This window comes from Meles meles, chromosome 21, assembly GCF_922984935.1.
Source record: "Meles meles chromosome 21, mMelMel3.1 paternal haplotype, whole genome shotgun sequence".
Classification (NCBI taxonomy): domain Eukaryota; kingdom Metazoa; phylum Chordata; class Mammalia; order Carnivora; family Mustelidae; genus Meles; species Meles meles.
In genome coordinates this window covers 6,949,688-6,967,621 of record NC_060086.1, presented here as the reverse complement: position 1 = coordinate 6,967,621, position 17,934 = coordinate 6,949,688, and the positions used below count along the sequence as shown (strand labels likewise).

The 17,934-nt window shown below is 53.3% G+C and overlaps 1 protein-coding gene across 1 annotated transcript; it reads right to left on the bottom strand.

The window, feature by feature from the left end:
* Nucleotides 1–5,827: 5,827 nt before the first annotated feature.
* Nucleotides 5,828–13,506, bottom strand: TBL2 (transducin beta like 2). Its single transcript, XM_045994061.1, has 7 exons — nucleotides 13,323–13,506; nucleotides 11,577–11,707; nucleotides 11,131–11,315; nucleotides 10,501–10,652; nucleotides 10,050–10,176; nucleotides 9,546–9,698; nucleotides 5,828–9,317 (listed from the first exon to the last, which is right to left on the bottom strand). Exons 1-7 carry the CDS (start codon nucleotides 13,450–13,452, stop codon nucleotides 8,855–8,857), a joined length of 1,341 nt encoding a protein of 446 aa, XP_045850017.1. The 5' UTR covers nucleotides 13,453–13,506; the 3' UTR covers nucleotides 5,828–8,854.
* Between the last annotated feature and the right edge of the window lie 4,428 nt (nucleotides 13,507–17,934).

Here is a 17,934-nt window from a genome sequence, read left to right as displayed (position 1 = left end):
GTCTAACCTTGTAGGAGAAAGAGGAGAAGCAGATGTTAGTAAGCAACAGTGCTGTCTGCCACAGTGGACAAATCCGAGGTGTGGCACACCAAGAAACTCGTGTTTGGCCTGGGCTCCAGATCACAAAAGGCATAGAGGTATGCAGCGCAGAGGGAGACGGACCCACTCGGGGACCAGAGACCAGTCCTCACCACCAGCAACATCAACATGTCTTTCACTTTGGGTTTGCGGTGAAGGTCGCTGTGTCTTCTGCCTCGGGGCTCCCCAAACCACCAACACCTGTCTGGGCTGTCAAACTCTCTGGCTGTACGGGGATGGTTGGTGTGCATGTCCGTGTCCCAGCCTGACCATCATTTTATAGCCTGTAAATGCCAAGGCAGAGGACTTAGCACTCATTTAATATTTGATCCATCAGCTGCATCTGAAAGACACGATAGCAGATGAGAAGGGGGACCTTTCTGTGGATGGAAGGAAGAGTCATGGTGCTGTGCAGCGGGCACCAGGGCACGGGTTGCTGAATCTTGCCGCATCACCCTGGCCTCTGGGTGTCTTGTCGCTGCTGAGGAACGCCCTGCCCCCGTTGCTCCCATCCGCTGATTCAGAATCAATACAGGAGAGTATGGTGGTGGGTTCCAGGGATCCTAGAAAGTCTTAAGAGAGACCGATGGAGCCAAAGCAGGTCTCTGGGGTCTGAGGGGTCTGGTGGATTGCAGCTGCCCCCACCCCACCCCAACAGCACGGGCGCGAAGTCTTCTTGGTAGCTAGTGCTTTGAGTTCTGATTGTCTGGACATGAGGGGGGGTGAACCGAAATCCCAGAAGGCGTCCAGGGTGGCTACAAGCCTGGGAAACTCCGACACTGGAGTTTAATGATTTCCTCCCTCAGGAGCAATGAGCCCCTGGCAGCATCACCGTCGGGTATGAACTCACAAGATGTCGTCCTCTCAGAAAGTAATAGAATGATTTCTACTGGCCCCACAGATGCACGGTGGAGGGGGTAAGTGGAGGCCATGGTGGGCCCAGGAACTGTTGAGCACCAAGTGTATGCGTTCATCACCGTGTGAGCCGACAAACGTAGTGAACTCTCACTCGCTGGCACGGGTGTGCTAAGAACAGAGGGAGGTAGGAGGATGGGCTCCTAAGACGGCAAAGTCCCTGCCCTCGAGGAACTTGCCTCTGGATGGCAAGGTTAGGGGCAGGGAGAAGGTGACACCAAGAACAACCTTGAGGGGCGCCTGGGTGGCTCAGTGGGTTAAAGCCTCTGCCTTCGGCTCAGGTCATGATCCTGGGATTGAGCCCCATCGGGCTCTCTGCTCAGCAGGGAGCCTGCTTCCTCCTCTCTCTCTGCCTGCCTCTCTGCCTACTTGTGATTTCTCTCTGTCAAATAAATAAAATATTGAAAAAAAAAAAAAAAAAGAACAACCTTGAACCCTAGACTCTGTCCCAGGGCTGAATTCTTAACTTGCCACTTAACCTCGACAAACCTGTGTGTCCATCTGCCACAGGGAATAATTGCTACTTCACCAGGGCTGCTGGGAGATGGAGGAAATGTAATGACAGGTTATTGTGAATGCTTGCCGCGGATCACGTGATGGTCTTGCTGGTTTCGTAAGAGTGCGCCTTCGTTGTAGAAAACAGACAACAGGGGACTAAAACTTTATGTACCCTTCCCCTTGGATTCCCCAAGATATTAGCCTCTGAAACGCGCCTTTACCGGAGTAGCTGTAATTAGGAAAACACATCCATGCACAAGATGCAATCCTGGGCTTCAAGTGTCCCAGAAAGATCGGCAGACGAAGGAGCGGGTTTCCTGCATGCTGCTGAGGGACTGGGTGCGGGCAGTGGGAAGAGCCCAGTGCCCCTGGGAAAACGGTCAGAATGAGCGTGGGTCTGGGGTGAAGAGGAGGAAGGGGGGGAGTTCCTGGGATATACCAGCAAGCCATTAGGATGAGAACTCCGTCTGAATCCTGCCGTGTATTGTGTGGTTTAAAAACCTACAAGCCAAGGGGTGCCTGGGTGGCTCAGTGGGTTAAAATCTCCACCTTTGGCTCAGGTCATGATCCCAGGGTCCTGGGATCCAGCCCCGCATCGGGCTCTCTGCTTGGTGGGGAGCCTGCTTCCCCCCTTTCTCTCTCTCTGCCTACTCGTGATCTCTATCAAATAAATAAAATCTTTAAAAAACAAAACAAAAACCTAGAAGCCAAGCTCTATTCTTGATCCTCCTCTTAAAGCAGCTTCAGGTTCTGGGAGTTTGAAGGCTGTGCCCCAAACCCTGGGCCAGTTAAAGGCTTCCGCATCCCTGGGTCAGGTGTGGGAAAGGCCCCCTCTGACAGGAGGTGTCCAGAATGAGCCCCCAAGTGGGCGCTCTGAGGCTATGGGAGGAAAGCAGTCTCCAAAGAAGAAGTCCTGAGCGAGTGGAGGTCAGGCCCGTGTGGCCGGGGACACGAGTCGGAGGACTTCTGGAGCCAAGCAGGGAATGGGATAGCCCGTGGGGGCCGCTGGTTGGTTAACCGGAGCTTTTCCTCTGCTGAGCCCAAGCAGGAAAACACTCACTTGTAGGAACAGGACATGCCCAAGGGCAAGGCCCTAGCGTCTGAAGAATATTCCAAACCACAGAAGAAGAGCACAGGGCAGCGCCTCCCACGCTTTCGTATAGGAATCCCCTGGGAGCTAATTTTGGAGCTAATAAAGAGCACAGAGGCCCAGGGCTGCCGGAGCAGGATAGGACCTCGGACTCGGTGTTTATACTCCGGCCCCGGGTGATTCTGACTCTGGTCACAGCTCAAGAACCAAGAACGGGAGCTCTGGACATGGACCTCGTGGGGTTGAATCCCAGCTCAGGCGTGCACCGCCTCGGCGACTCTGGCCATGCTGTGATAGGGACATTTTCATTTAGCAGAATTAGAATTAGAATCTAACGAGTACCTATCTCAGAGCTGTCGCGAGGGTGGAGGGAGAGGTTACCAGCGCGGCACTGAGAACCGGGGCCGGACTAGAAGTTGGACGCGGGGAGTGGTACCCCTTATTCTCAGACCTGTTTCAGCTGTGGCAGAAAGGGGCCACTAGGGAGGACAAAAAAACTAAAGGGATTAGAGGGTAAAACACAATATTCGATACATTTAACTGAAATTCTTACCCCCCCCCAAAAAATCAGAAAATCCTACTCAGTCAGCAAGACCATGCTACCAGCCAGTGAGCAGTTTGAGATATTTGAGAAACTGGGCGCCCATGTTGCGGAGAGAGCATTCACAAGAGGAGGAAAAGCTCTATCAGTCTATTAGCGAAAGCTGGGGCGCTCAGCCCCCCACTACCCCGTGGCTTCCTTCCTGACCTGTCGGCTTGATCCTGGGGCGTGATGGAGGAATGACCAAGGTGTGAATGCCTTCCACACAGGTGCCCTGGCTGCAACTCCTCTGAGGGATACTTGGCAGAGCTTTAAGCTTTAGGGGAGACTGGAGAGGCAGGAATCAGGCCACCGTTACCGGTGAGTATGCAGGGCTGCTTTCACATACCCAGAACTTCTAGAAGACATACTTGGCTGAATCCCCACGACTCCCAATACTCACTGTATTTCACTTCTGATGGGTTGAGAGCTTAGCTTAGTGAACTTGAAACTGTACACAAAACATCAAGGGTGGTTAGTTAACAAGGCTAACAATGCTGGATGTGGGCCACGAGGCGTCCTTCTCGGGGAACCTGTCCTGGCCTCCTCCGGCTATGTCCCTCTCCATGAGGCACAGGATTTGCGGGACCAGGGACATGGGGACACCCAGCGCTTGTGTTCCCGTCTCACTCACCAGACAGTTCAGGTACCCACCTCAGATCTTGGAATCCCTGTCCAGAATGACCCAAGCCTGCTTCCAAGGCTTACCGGAGCCTCTCCCCTGGGGTCATTTTCACGATGGTGCTGCCCCAGGGTACGCACCCTAAGGCCCAAGTGCCGGGGGGGCCAAGAAGTCATGGTTCACAGCAATACGGTGACACGTGGGAGGTGTGCGCTGGGGCTTCCCTTGCAATGTGGCCAAGAACCAGGTGGGAAGAGAAGAGGCCTAGACCACGGGGTGACCCGCCGTCACAGCACACTGTGGCACAGACTGGACTCTGAGATCCTAAATTCAAACTCGGCTTTCCGGAATGTTATGCCTCGGTGAGGAGGAAGGGACATATTTGGGCTCAGCTTGGGTTTTTTTTTTGTTTTTTGTTTTTTAGTTTTTAATTTTTTTAAAATATTTTATTTATTTGACAGACACAAATCACAAGCAGGCAGAGAGAGAGGAGAAAGCAGGCTTCCCGCGGAGCAGAGAGCCCGATGTGGGGCTCGATCCCAGGACCCTGGGACCATAACCTGAGCCGAAGGCAGAGGCTCAACCCACTGAGCCACCCGGGTGCCCCACAGCTTGGTTTTTTAACTTTGAAATCTTACGACATGGCGCCGGGATCTCCATTTGTATTCCTGCTTCTGGATTTTACAAATGTTGGGGCTGTGCCTGATGGCTAAAGGTATGTACAAGAGAGGCCGCTGAAATACTGGGGTGTGCCATTGATTATATGCCTTGGGCGGTTTAACTCTCATAATACCGAAGTTAAGACCTTTCGATTGCAAGCAAGAATATCCCAATTCAAACAGACTTCATCATAAATAGGAATTTATTGGTTCTGGTAACTGACAAGTCCCGTGGCAGACACCTCAGTGTGTCTGGATCCCACGGCCTCACTGGCATCCTCAGCACGTGGTCTCTGCCTCCCTGTGTTAGCTTCCTCCTAGGGCAGGACTGCCCATTGTAATGCGCCTAATCCTACTTTCTAAGCAGTCCCCATGGTTCTAAAGATCTGGTGAGGTCCAGGGACCTGAGGATCGGTTACATGCCCGCCATGGAGGGGCTCTGTCTCTCTCCTCTAAGTCGTGTGGATTGTGGATTAAGAGTCGGGGAAGTGTAGTTCACCAAATGAAAATTAAGATGTGGATGCCAGGAGGCCGGCTGAGGCGGAAACAATAGTGGGTTTTGGGGGATCAAAGGCTTAGTACTCAAGTTAGCCGCTACTCGCGTGATCAAGAAAATGGGGATGAAGGGCGCCTGGATGGTTCAGTGGGTTAAAGCCTCTGCTTGGCTCAGGTCGTGATCCCAGGGTCCTGGGATGGAGCCCTGCCTCAGGCTCTCTGCTCAGCAGGGAGCCTGCCTCCCCCTTTCTGTCTGCCTGCCTCTCTGCCTACTTGTGATCTCTGTCAAAATAAATAAAATCTTAAAAAAAAAAAAATGCGGATGGACTCAAAGCGGGTGCGCGCGCGGCAGAGAAAGTGGAAACCAGGCTCATTCTCCAGCAGCCCAGAACTCTGGAATCAGAGTTGGCAGCTTGAACAAATGGGAGACTTGGAAATGCCCTGACACGCTTAGAAGCCACAGCGGACTTGCATACAGCAATCGGGCCTTCAGTTGCTGTGGCCAGTCCTGCAATGCCAACCCGTGCCCCTCAGTGCGCCTCTGCCTCGAGAGCGGGGTGTGGAACCAAGCCATGCTCACCAAGACGCCGCCTCTGGTAGAGAAGTCCACGAACCCCCAAATTACGTTTCTAGATCTATGGCCAACTGGGGGCCATGTTCGGTCTACCTAATGCTGAGAGAACCCACTATCACTGATGACTCATGGTGACAGTATGTGCTTCCTACCCCCACTCATCTCTGATTACAGCGCAATCTTGAAGAGGAGGAGCCTTCCTACCTTGATGGAAACTGACCAAGGCTATCAAGAGGCCTTTAATTGCGCACTTTTGTGGTTTAAATACCATGTTCTTTTTTTGATGACTGATAAAAATAGGCTATATACCACCATGTAAAATATATCCCCGGCTCTTTATTTTGAAAAATTGCAAACCCACAGAAGTTGAGATAGTAATACTAAAATATTAATGCTGCCTTCACACACAGAGTTTCCATGAAAAACACACGGCAGCCTCCGCTCTGTGTTAATGTCCAGATACCGTCTTCCATGCTGAGAAGAGAAGCAGCCTTGACATTAGCGACATTGTGAGAGGAGCGGTGTCCTCGGGAAGTCCGTGATGACTTTGCTGCTTCACTTGTCTCATGAGACACTCACAGCCCTGCAAAACCCTCAGGGCAGGATTCATTCCCATTTTACAGATGAGGAAACAAACTCAGAGAGCGGCCCCGTGATCTGTCTGCTCGAGGTCTCGAGTCAGTAAGTGACCTGGCCGAACCTGGAGCCAAAGACTTCTGCCTTCAGTAACTCAACATACTACGCTCGCTTGCCTCCTGGATACACGGTGAGAGTAAAGCCAGAACCAGACGGATGTGCAAAGAAGTGTTTTAGGCTCGTTCTTCTGACACCCTGAAAGCAAATGTTCACCGGGACCCATGTCCATAGCATTATCAACCAGAGGTCTGTTATCAGGAGTATAAAACCACAAAGGACATCGAGAGGGACAGTGCACACAGAGGGCATCGAAATGTCTGCTGACTGCCCCCCAGTTTGACTTCAATATTTATTGAGTGCTTACTCTGTCCCCGGTCTTCTGCTTGGGATACAGAGCAAATAAAACGGACAAAGATCTGCCCTTGTGGAGCTCACAAATCCGTAGCTTAATGAACAATCCAGAAGCTCCCAACGGGAGACCGTTGGGTTGCATCTGGCCCACGTTAGTGTTGTTTGGCCCACACAGTGTTTAATTTTTGTCTTTTTCCAATGAATTGCCAGCTTCTAGCTTCTCTCAGACAAGCAACTTCTGCTGGATTCCTGAATAATAAGTAGCATTCTCCCTCACCCCGGACACGGGCCCTCAGGGGATCACTTCCACTTCCCCCCATTTCCCACCGTCTTGCACCCAGGCCAGTGTGGTCCCATGCACGCATCTGCGTTTTCCACTTGACCTTCGTAAGTATTCAGCCCCAGGAGCAAACAAATATCCAAACAAGATAATTTCAAGACAGCATTAGGTAAATACAAAACAAATACAGTAAGCTAATGTGACGGGTGTGATATGATTGGTGGAAAGGGCTACTTCAGACTGGGTGGTCAGAGAGGGTTCTCTGTCAAGTGTAATTGGACGGAGGACTGAATTACGACAAGCATGACAAGTCGGCCAACAGCAAAGAAAAAGGCTTCCAAGCACAGCTTCTTGGGACAGAACTTGGCTTGGCCAAATCTGTAACAGCAAAGTTGGGGGTGGCTGGGAGAGTGGTTAACGAGATCAGAGGAAGGAAGAAGCCAGATTACATAGGACCTTGCAGGCCATGACGAGAATTTTGGATTTTATTCCAAGTGCAATGGGAAGCCTTTGGAAGGTTTTTGCTTGGGAACAACGTGTTCTGGTTTACATTTTCGAAAATCACTCTGCTACGTAGAAAGTGACTTAACGAGGCAAGAGAGGAAGCAGTGGGACCCGTGAGGAAGCCACCTGACCTCCAGTAGGTGACAGTGGCTAGAACCGGGATGCTAACAGAAAAGATGGAGAGAAACAGATTCAGGATATAATCTCGAGTCCAACCAAAAGACTCTTCTGATGGAGTGGAATGCTAGGAGTGAGAGCAGGCCGCAGGGATTAATGAAAAAGAGAGTCCGTCATTAAGAATAACTCCGAGGTGATGCCTCGTTCAAGTATTTATGAGTTGGGGATATTTGGGGAGGCCTCGGTTTTAGGGAAAGAGACGGCAAGGATGTGATTTCAGACGAATGCATTTTGCCAAGATTCAAGGCTTCTGGATCCTCATTTGCCTTCTCCCACACCCAAACGGTCTCCAATCCAACACATCTGAACTTCGAAATGCCGCATCTCTTTCCAACTCTGCCCCTTCCGCCTCAGATCCACCGCCCGTGTCCTGATTCCATCCTCTCTCGCCTTGACTTTCACAGCAGCCGTCTACAGCTATGAATTAACTAGCAGAAAGCGCTTGAGAGCCACGTGCCCCCTCTCCCATTGGCCAGGACTGGCGGCGGCCGTCACGTCCTGTTCATTTTCATCTCCAGTGACTAGTGCTGTGCTGGGCACAGAGCGGACACTGAAATACAGGACAAACTGAAAAGAGGATATAATCTTGAAGAGAGGAGTCCAAGCCTGGAAGCCTATGATTCCTCTACCCAACTTAAAGCAGAACCAGATACTACATGGATGATCAAGTTCCAGAAACTTCACCTTCCCAAGGAAATGTATTTCTCTCCTTTCATTTAGTTTCGAACTCCACGGAGTCCCACTTTTACCTGGTTGTTAGTGAGTGAGGTTGGCCGACAGGCAGCCCATCTTAGTACTCTTTTCCTCATCGAGGGACTTAATACGTGCATACCTTCGCCTCTGTAATAAGCAGGTCGAGAGAGAATCTAATGTCCATTTTACAAATAAAAAAACTGAGGCACAGAATGGAATCCCTTAATTCCCCTTCAATGGAGGTAGGAGCTTCGCCTGGATTAAGACTAGCCCTTCCCTGACACCACGGCACAGAGGAAAATACCCCAGGCTCCCACCCGTGCCAAGGCCGCTGGTTAGTACTCAGGTGTGCCTAGGTTTTGCCTCCACAATTACAAACTCCTTTGGGTACCAGGGTGTGATGCCACAAGGTCAAGGCCACGTCCAATCTCTCTCTCTCCAATTTACCATTTCCCTCTGTGCCTGGTGAAGACAGGTTCCATCCGTCAGGCCCAGGAGAAAGAGAAGCACCTTGATCATTAGACTGGGAGGTCAAGTAAGGCCAGGAGTCACAACGGGCAAGGAGAGCGAGAGAGATCAAAGTAGGCAAGAATAGTTTCAATGGGGAAAAGGGAGAGAGGAGCCACCACTGAGAAAATCAGAATACTCCGGTTTCCAGCGGGGGCGTCCCTGTGAAGAAAGGCAGCCACGGTGGCGGCAGGGTCATTTCTTCAAGGCGCCCAGGCTTCTCAGAGCCTCCTGGGCCTGGGCGAGCTGCTGCTGCAGCCTCTGGCGGGTGCTCTCGTTGGAGGCCCGCTTCAGGAGGCCCTGCATTTCCTCCACCACTGCCCGGTGGCCGGGGGTGTTGTGGAACAGCCGCACCGCCCTGTCCCCACAGGAGGCCAGAAGCCGGCCAGTGATGTCAAAGGACAAGTCAGTGATACACTCCCCGTGGACCTGCTCAAAGCTCTCCTCCTTCTCACCCCGCCGGGTGTTGTAGAGATGAATACTGCTGCCACTGGCCAAGGCCAAGACCTGGGCGTCCGGGGAGAGCGCCAGGCGGCACGGCATGGCGCTCGCCGCTTCAAAGCAGCCTGTCCTCAGCAAGTAGGGATCCTGCTGCTTCTTGTACTCCACATCTGTGTCCCACAGTTTCCACGTACCATCCTTGGAGACCGACGCCATCCTGCAGCATGGAAAATCACGGCTCTAGCCCCAACACACCCTGAGTGGGGAGGGCGCCAGAATGGCATGAGGGGCTCCAGCTAGGAAGCCAAATGCACGGCCAGGTCTACTTCCTGCTGAGGCCCGGGCACTCTACCCCTTCAGAGCGGCAGCAGAGATAGGGAAAAGGGCCCTGGTAGCCAAGAGGGGCTGAGAGGCACCGGTAAGACGTCAGAGAGGAGGCACTCACCGGCGGGAGTCATTGGAGAAAGCGAAGAAGTGGACGGCTGCAGAGTGGCCCTTCAGTTCGAAGGCTCGCACGACCTCCTGGAAGTCGCTTTTCTTCCCAAAGCACACTTCCCAGACTTTTACATCTGGGGTGAAGCCACACGAGGCCACGAACCTGCCACAAAACCGGGTGCCTTTACAACTTCACTTTAAGGGCATCTCATTTCTGCCAACCCGCTAAACCTCATTCCCGGGGGAGTTAATGATCTTATGTGCCAATAACACCGTGTCTTTTAAAACCGCTTTTTATACGCAGGCCTCAGTCCATCCTCATAACCACTCTGTAAGGTATGTGATACCCCCGGCCCAGCCTTCTAAAAACCACAGATGAACAGAGACTAAGGGCTTGGATCTAGGCGTCCTGATTCCACACCGTAGGCTCTTTCCACTGCTTGAAGCTGGCTGTCTGCTCTGTCCCTGGCCACAACTTCTGCCCGCCCCGGACGCCGAGCCCCGCCTTCCTCACCTGCTACAGGGGGAGATAGCAGCATGCGTGTTGTTCATCTGGTTGGTGTTGATGGTCGACAGCACACGACCTTTCAGATTCCAGATGAGGACAGTCGTGTCACTGGAAGCAGTCATGATGAACTTCCCTGAGAGGGGAAAGGGGACATGAACTGAGGTCCATGACCTAACCTAGTGCCATTCTCTGAAGAGACACTTACAAAGGCCTCTGTTGTCTCATGCTCCATGCTCCCCTCCTAGGCCAAGGGTCCCCCCAGGTAAGGATTTTGCTCAAGACTGTGGGTCTTACCTGCCTCCGCTGGGGACCTGCTGTGGCTCTGGGACACCAGGGGAGCCCAGAGGCAGAGACCTCTCGCCACGCTAGAACTGAGCGTAACTTGCAGGCAGCGCTAACACATTCAGCAGATAACTGGTGCTGTTTCTTCTAGTCTTAACCTCTGAACGCCTCTTACCTGTGTCCGCGATGCCAATGTTGATGACGGGTGCCTTGTGCTTTTTAGGAAAGTCCTCTGGGTTGGCTGTGAAGGTATAGCCTCCATCCTCTCGCTTGGTCATCTTGAAGACACGAAGGGTGTCTCCGTTGGCCAGCCAGACGATGAAGGCTCTAGAGACAGATAGCAGACAAGGCACTCATTCATTTGGACATGAAAGCTTCTGTGTGCCAGGTTCTATGCTAGGCTCTGAGGAAAACCACGGTCTTCCTTCTTGCTCCAGTCAGCCCCGCAACTTAACTTAACCCTTGGTTCAAAACCTCTTAACACACCTCAGAAGATATGACTCTCATAGCTTTGGCTCCTTCAGAGTTTAGAAAACCGTTATAATGGCTTCCAAGACGAATCTGGAGCCAGGCTTCGTCTGGTACTTCCCAAGGAGGAACACATCCTCCCCTCTCTGCTTCCTGGCTGTGTAAAATGCAGAGACCTCCACGGAGCCCCAGACGGTGCTCAAGCTGTCCGGATCCACTTTGTGCCACCCCCCAGAGAGATCCAGGGTCCCCCCCCGCCCCGCTCGCTATCCCAAGTCAGGTGTGGGAAGGACATAAAGCCTGGGGCTGGGCTTCTGCAGGCAGAGCTGAGTCCCACCTGCAGTCCGGGCTGAAGCGCACCAGGGTGGCATGGTCCAGCTCTACGTTGGCTCTCATGCTGCGATGCTCCCGCTGAAGGAAGTCCTTGGTGCTCCAGATGCGGACGGTGCGATCGTCTGCGCAGGTGGCCAGGTACTTGCCATTGCTGCTAAAGTCCATGCAAGATATGTTCCCACTGTGGCTCTGAGGGAAGGGTTGCAGGAAGTATGAACAGGGACCCCTTGGGCAGACAGGGTCTGTTGCCTGGATTAAGGGCAAGCTGGTGATGGGGTGTCGTGAGGAGGGACGGGATGGGGCATCCCCATGGATCTGGGTCAGAAGCGGAAGAGTCTGTCACGTGCACAGAATACTAGCGAGGAAAAGTCTGCGGGGGGGGGGGGGGGGTGTGAGTCTGTGTGTGTGTGTGTGTGCACGCGCGCGCACTGAGCATGTGTGCCCATGTACCTTCAGTGCCCCAGCCAGGAGGCGGTGCGTGAAGTTGTGCTGTTGAGGCTTCTCCTTGCGAATTCGTTGATGCTGTTTCTGCTTCTTGGATCTCAAGGACTTGTCAAGTGGCAATCCATTTGCTTTTTGGCCTATGAGGAGGGGCTGTGTCATGTACCCATTCACTGGCTCACTCAGCCTTTCCTTTTTTTTTTTTTTTAAAAGATTTTATTTATTTATTTGACAGAGAGAGATCACAAGTAGGCAGAGAGGCAGGCAGAGAGAGAGGGAAGCAGGCCCCTGCTGAGCAGAGAGCCCGACGTGGGACTCGATCCCAGGACCCTGAGATCATGACCTGAGCCGAAGGCAGCGGCTTAACCCACTGAGCCACCCAGGCGCCTTCACTCAGCCTTTCTGACCATCTATGATCGGCCAGACGTTGAGTGCAGCAGCAAGAGGTGACCAGACAGGGTCCCAGGCTTGAGAAGGGACAGTGATGTGGGCAAACTGGGTTTGGGATCAGACAGGGTTTGGATTGTGTCTGTACCACCGAGTGATCTGGAGAGACTGCTTGCTGTTAGTCCATACAGCACCTCAGTGCAAATTAGAAAAGACGCCCTCTCTGGGCCCACACAGCTCAGCGGGTACACGGCACAGCACCGAAGCGCAGATCATCGGCCAGACATCCCTAGGTAGGGAAAAACCTGCACGACCAAATCTGGCGGCCCAGGCCTTGGGCAAGTTGCTTCCCTGCTCTGGGCTTTCGTCTCCTTAAAGAGAAGTGAGGATTACCCCCACACAAGCCATGGAGGCTCGGAGGACTCCCATAGAGAACTCGGGGATGAGAAGTAGGGAGTCCACACCTGTGGAGCTCCAACCCTGTGCCGGGAAGGGCGCCAGTCCCTTTTGCATAAAACAGCTATTTTCGTTGAGAAGCAGGCCAGGTGCAAAGCTGGCTTGGTTAGATTACTGCAGATGCCCCTCAATTCCCACAGGAAATACAGCGACAGGCCGGTGCGCGGAGACCGCCACAATCTGCCCTCTCCAGCCTTGTCCCACCAGCACCCCCCGCTCCGCGCACATCAGAGTCCCACCAAATGCCCTTTGAGAACCGCCTGCCTTCAGGCGCGCTGCCTTGGCCAGCGAAGCGCTTCCTTCCTCCTTGGCCAAACGGACACATCCATCCTTCAAGACCCCATGCCACGTGCTTCCTACTCAGATTTCCTTGACCACCCGCCCCCCCACCCCGCAACGACAACAAAAAAAGCAGCGCTGACCACTCCCACCCTTGGGTTTCCAGTCGCCAGGACCGACCTCCTCCCTGAAACCTACTACACTCTATTTTTCGCTTACACTTTCGGGGGTTCTCCCTTACGCGAGAGCGCGGTCCCTTAAAGGAACCTCCCCCACCACCCCGCCACCCGGAGCGCTTACAAATGCGGGCCCGCCTCCCCTCCCCCCTCCCCGCTTTCCTGAAATAACGAGCTAGTGGCGCGCTGCAGAGTTTGCAAGCTCGCAGCAGCCCCGGGGGGACGCGGAGGCGGAGCGGGACAGCTCCTCGGCCTCCGCCACCGAGACACCGCCAGCCTGCAACTGCGGGCGCGACCAGCCCGGCGCGCCGCTACCTCGTCTCGGGAAGCGAAGCTCACTTCACCCAAGGAGAAACTGAGGCCCCGGGGGTCCGCGGCACCCGTGTCCGACCCAAACCACACGTCGGACGACGGGGAGGTCCCCGCGGGTCGCCCCCACCCGCCCCGCCCCACTCACCGGCGGACCGGCTGCACGTCTCCTCCTCCGCGCGCAGCCACCCCCGCGCTACCGCCGCCGTCGCCATCAGGGCCAGCAGCCCGAGCAGCAGCGACAGGCCCATCAGCTCCGGCATCTGCGGCAGCTCCATGCTGGCAGGCCCGCTGCCACCTCAGCCTCCGACGACGCGGGCGCCAGCGCGCCTCCGCGGGGTCGCGCACGCACGCGGGGCGGGGTCTGGCCGTTGGCGCGTCCCGAGGGGCGGGATCTGGCCGTTGGGCACCTTGGGGGCGGGGCCTGACCGTTGGAGCGTACCAAAGGGCGGGGCTTGGCCGTTGGCACTTCTCGTGGGGCGGGGCCTGGTCGTCGGAGCTTTCCGAGGGGCGGGGCTTGGGCCCTCGGGCGTTTGGCTGCGTTGTTCTCGCAGGTCAGGGCTGGGTTTGAGTCCTCCTGAGCAGTTTACTGATAATCGTTTGTGAAACGCGCTGTTCAGCCATCACCGCAGTGGATCCTTTGGAGGCAGCAAGGCGGGGATGAGATCGTCTGGATGGACCAGTGTGTGCCAGGACCAAAGACAGAAGGAAAATCGGGAGGCGGTTGCCGGGATCCGAGAGGGAGGTGATAAGGGTCTAGACTTAGGGGTGGCCTGGAGAGTGGAAAGGAACTTGAAAAGACTTTTTTTTTAAAGCTGAGTAATTTTTTTTTAAAGATTTTATTTATTTGACAGATAGAGATCAAAAGCAGGGAGAGAGGCAGGCAGAGAGAGAGAGAGAGAGAGGAGGAAGCAGGCTCCCTGCCAAGCAGAGAGCCCGATGCGGGGCTCGATCCCAGGATCCTGGGATCATGACCTGAGCGAAAGGCAGAGGCTTTAACCCACTGAGCCACCCAGGCGCCCCTTGAAAAGACTTTTAACAAGATAGTTTTATTTTGAAATTAGAGAGTCGGAAGGAGTTTGGGAGAACCAACAGGAAGGTTCCGCGTATACCTTTACCAGGTTTCCCCCAGGGGTGCCATCTCGCGTAGCTATTGTGCGATATCAAAACCCGGAGACTGGGGATAGGTCTACGGAGCTCGTTCTGATTTAACCAAAAAGGAGATACTCAGGCAACTGGGTGGGTCAGTCGTTAAGTGTCTGCCTTCGGTTCGGGTCATGATCCCAGGGTTCTGGGAATCGAGCCCCGCATTTGGGCTCCCTGCTCCAAGGGAAGCCTACTTCTCCCTCTCCCACTCCCCCTGCTTGTGCTCCCTCTGTCCCTGCCAAATAAATAAAATCTTTAAAAAGGAAAAAAAAAAAAGGAGATATTCTGAAAGACTAATTGATGGGGTTAAATTTGACCTGCTTGGCTGGCAAGAAAAGGTTCCCAGAATGGAGCAGTGCCCCACGGGCCTCCCAGCCCTGCAACCCAGAGTGAGTTGAAATACCAGGGTCAGAGATTCTAGATTCAAAGGTTTCCGTGCCCACCAGGGAACATGTCCTGAGAGTTCAGGATCTCAGGCCTTTAGAAGGGACCCTCTAAGGAGAAGGGCTGTGCAGAGCCCAGGTGACAGACCCATAAGCTGGGTCGAGGGCATAGATCCAATCAGAGAGCAAATGGAATGTGGCCTCATTTCCTTCCCTTTTGTCCTTGGGGGTGGGGTGGGGTGGGGTTGACATTGACTCAGCTGTGGGCAGTGGGGTGGGGACAGTTGGGGGTGTCCAGAACATCCTGGGGCTTTTCCTCCTTAATTTGCTATTTAGAACTATAGGACCGGCCATGAACCACTATATTACCTAGAGGCAAAGCTGTACTTTTTTTCCTAGTTATTTAAGCAATTTCTACACCCATTGTGGGGCTCAAATTCATGACCCCCAGATCAAGAGTCAGATGTTGTTCCTTTTTTTTTTTTTTAAGATTTTATTTATTTATTTGACAGAGCAAGATCACAAGCAGGCAGAGAGGCAGGCAGAGAGAGAGATAGAGAGGAGGAAGCAGGCCCCGCTGAGCAGAGAGCCCGATGTGGGACTCGATCCCAGGACCTCGGGACCATGACCTGAGCCGAAGGCAGAGGCTTAAACCACTGAGCCACCCAGGCGCCCCTCAGATGTTGTTCTGACTGAGCCAGCCAGATGCCCCGACAAAGCTGTGCCTTTAAGAACTTCATTCACCAAGCATTTCACATATGACATTCATTGATTGGAAGCTTTGCCTTTCATTTAATCTCCCGTTCCCATCCCACAGATTAGGATAGTAATGCTCTAGGAAGTGCTCATTAAGTGACTTTGCAGAGATCGCATGGATGAAGAGTGAATGTGGGGACACATGCAGGTCTGTGACTCCATAATCTATGGATGTGGGGGATAAGGAGAAGAAAGTAGGGCTCTGCGGGGGCGCCTGGGTGGCTCAGAGGATTAAAGCCTCTGCCTTCGGGGGCACCTGGGTGGCTCAGTGGGTTAAAGCCTCTGCCTTCAGCTCAGGTCATGATCCCAGGATCCTGGGAATCGAGCCCCGCATCGGGCTCTCTGCTCGGCAGGGAGCCTGCTTCCTCCTTTCTGTCTGCCTCTCTGCCTGCTTGTGATCTCTGTCTGTCAAATAAATAAAATCTTAAAAATGAAAAAAAAATAAAGTCTCTGCCTTCGGCTCAGGTCATGATCCCAGAGTCCTGGGATTGAGCCCTGCATTGGGCTCTCTCTTTGGTGGGGAGCCTGCTTCCTCCTCTCTCTCTCTCTGCCTGCCTCTCTGCCTACTTGTGATCTCTCTCTGTCGAATAAATAAATAAAATCTTAAAAAAAAAAAAAAAGAGTAGGGCTCTGCGGAGAGCTCAGTCAAGACTAGAGGATTCCCACATCAGGAGTTAGTTGATTTTTCTAGCGGCCTTTAAGGCCAGTGATGCTGTGAAATAAAACAAATGAAAAAAAATTGGGCTCAGGTCAGGTGACTTACCCAAGGTCAACAAGGAAGCAAGAGATACATCTCCTTGGGGTGGGTGGTAAACTGGGGTCGGCTACACTCCCAAGACCCATCCTCCTCCTACCTCGGCCACTTGGTGATGATAAGGTCTGCCTCTAACTTGCAGGTGTCACAGCGGGAAGCCAAGGTTAGCTTGTGGAAGGACAACCAGTGACAGCAGGGTTTGGGAAGGCTGGGCAGATCAGGGAGGGAGCTCTACCCAGGGATTTGTGGGGGGCAGTGAGACTTGGTTGTATGGGCTGCAGACCGCATCGATGGAAATGTAAATTCTTTTTTTTTAAAAGATTTTATTTATTTATTTGACAGACAGAGATCACAAGTAGTCAGAGAGGCAGGCAGAGAGAGAGAAAGGGAAGCAGGCTCCCCGCTGAGCAGAGAGCCCGATGCTCCGGGGCTCGATCCCAGGACCCTGGGATCACGACCTGAGCCGAAGGCAGAGGCTTTAACCCACTGAGCCACCCAGGCGCCCCGGAAATGTCAATTTTTAGACTCCATTCCAGACCTGCTGACTCAGAAACTCTGGACGTGGGGGTTCCCGGCAATCTGTATTTTAAAAAGCCCCACTAGCTAAGTGATTCTGATGCATACATAGTATGGTGATTTAACTGATTTAAATTTATTTATTATTTAACTGATTTATCACACTGATTTAACCAACTTGAGCCCCAAACAGGTGCTGTTTGCAGCTCAAAGCATCTTCTTACGGTGCTTCTTAACCTTGGTTGCCCTATTGGAATCGCTTTAAAAACGCTGGTGGTCGAAGCTTCCATGCTGAGGGCTTCTAATTTAATTGGTCTAGACCGGACCTGGTCGTGAAGACTTTTTAAAGCCTTTCCAAGTTTTTCAGGTGCACACTTAAGTTTGAGAAGCAGCTGTCAGGGATACAGCAGACTAATACAAGGCTATACATAGAAGCGGATGTTCTGTTGGACCAGGGCGGTGACTATAGGGACGAATGCCTGCGAGGTCACCTGGCCAGGCCTTGGTAACAGGTGCCACAGGGCGGTGGGAAGTTGGCAGGAGCCAAGATGACTGTTTCCAGCTTGTACAAGTGTGTGGATGGCGGCGCCCTTCCTGGGGATGGGGACACAAAGAGGAGGACCAGGTTTGAGGAGGGAGACTGTGGGCCTTGGTCTCAGAAATGATGAGTTCTGGTCACCTGGGTGGTTCAGTCGTTAAGCGTCTGCCTTTGGCTCGGGTCACGATCCCGCAGTCCTGGGATGGAGCCCCGCATCGGGCTCCCTGCTCGGTGGGGAGCCTGCTTCTCCCTCTGCTGCTGCTCCCCCTGCTTGTGCTCTCTCTCTCTCTCTGTCAATTACATAAATAAACTCTTTTTTAAAAAAGGAAAGAAATGAGTTCTGCTTTGGTTCCTTCAAGGTAAAGGGAGCTGTGAAACATCCAGAAGGGAGGGGTCAGGGTGGCAGTGGGATATGTGCTTTTGATACAGAAGAGGAGTGGATCCTCGGCGAAGAGGCCAAAGGGAATGGTCTTGCTCAAGGCTTGCCACAAAGTGAGAAGGAAGTGGGCCAGGAAGGGGCGGTGGAAGAAGAGATTCCCACAGCAAGCTCTGGGAAGGCACTGCCTGGGAGGAGGGAGATCCTGGAGAGAATGCCGGATTCAGGAAAGGGTGGTTCTGGAATGAGATCCAAGCTGGGGCGCCTGGGTGACTTGGTCAGTCAGGTGTC

Bases quoted from the DNA above. Each gene is read 5' to 3' on its own strand.
- TBL2 (XM_045994061.1), bottom strand. From the start codon at position 13,452: ATGGAGCTGCCGCAGATGCCGGAGCTGATGGGCCTGTCGCTGCTGCTC. The intron at 11,316-11,576 runs GTACATGGGCAC...CCCTTCCCTCAG, and splicing joins TCCTGGCTGGGGCACTGAAG to AGCCACAGTGGGAACATATC. The intron at 10,653-11,130 runs GTGGGACTCAGC...ATCTGTCTCTAG, and splicing joins CGCTTCAGCCCGGACTGCAG to AGCCTTCATCGTCTGGCTGG.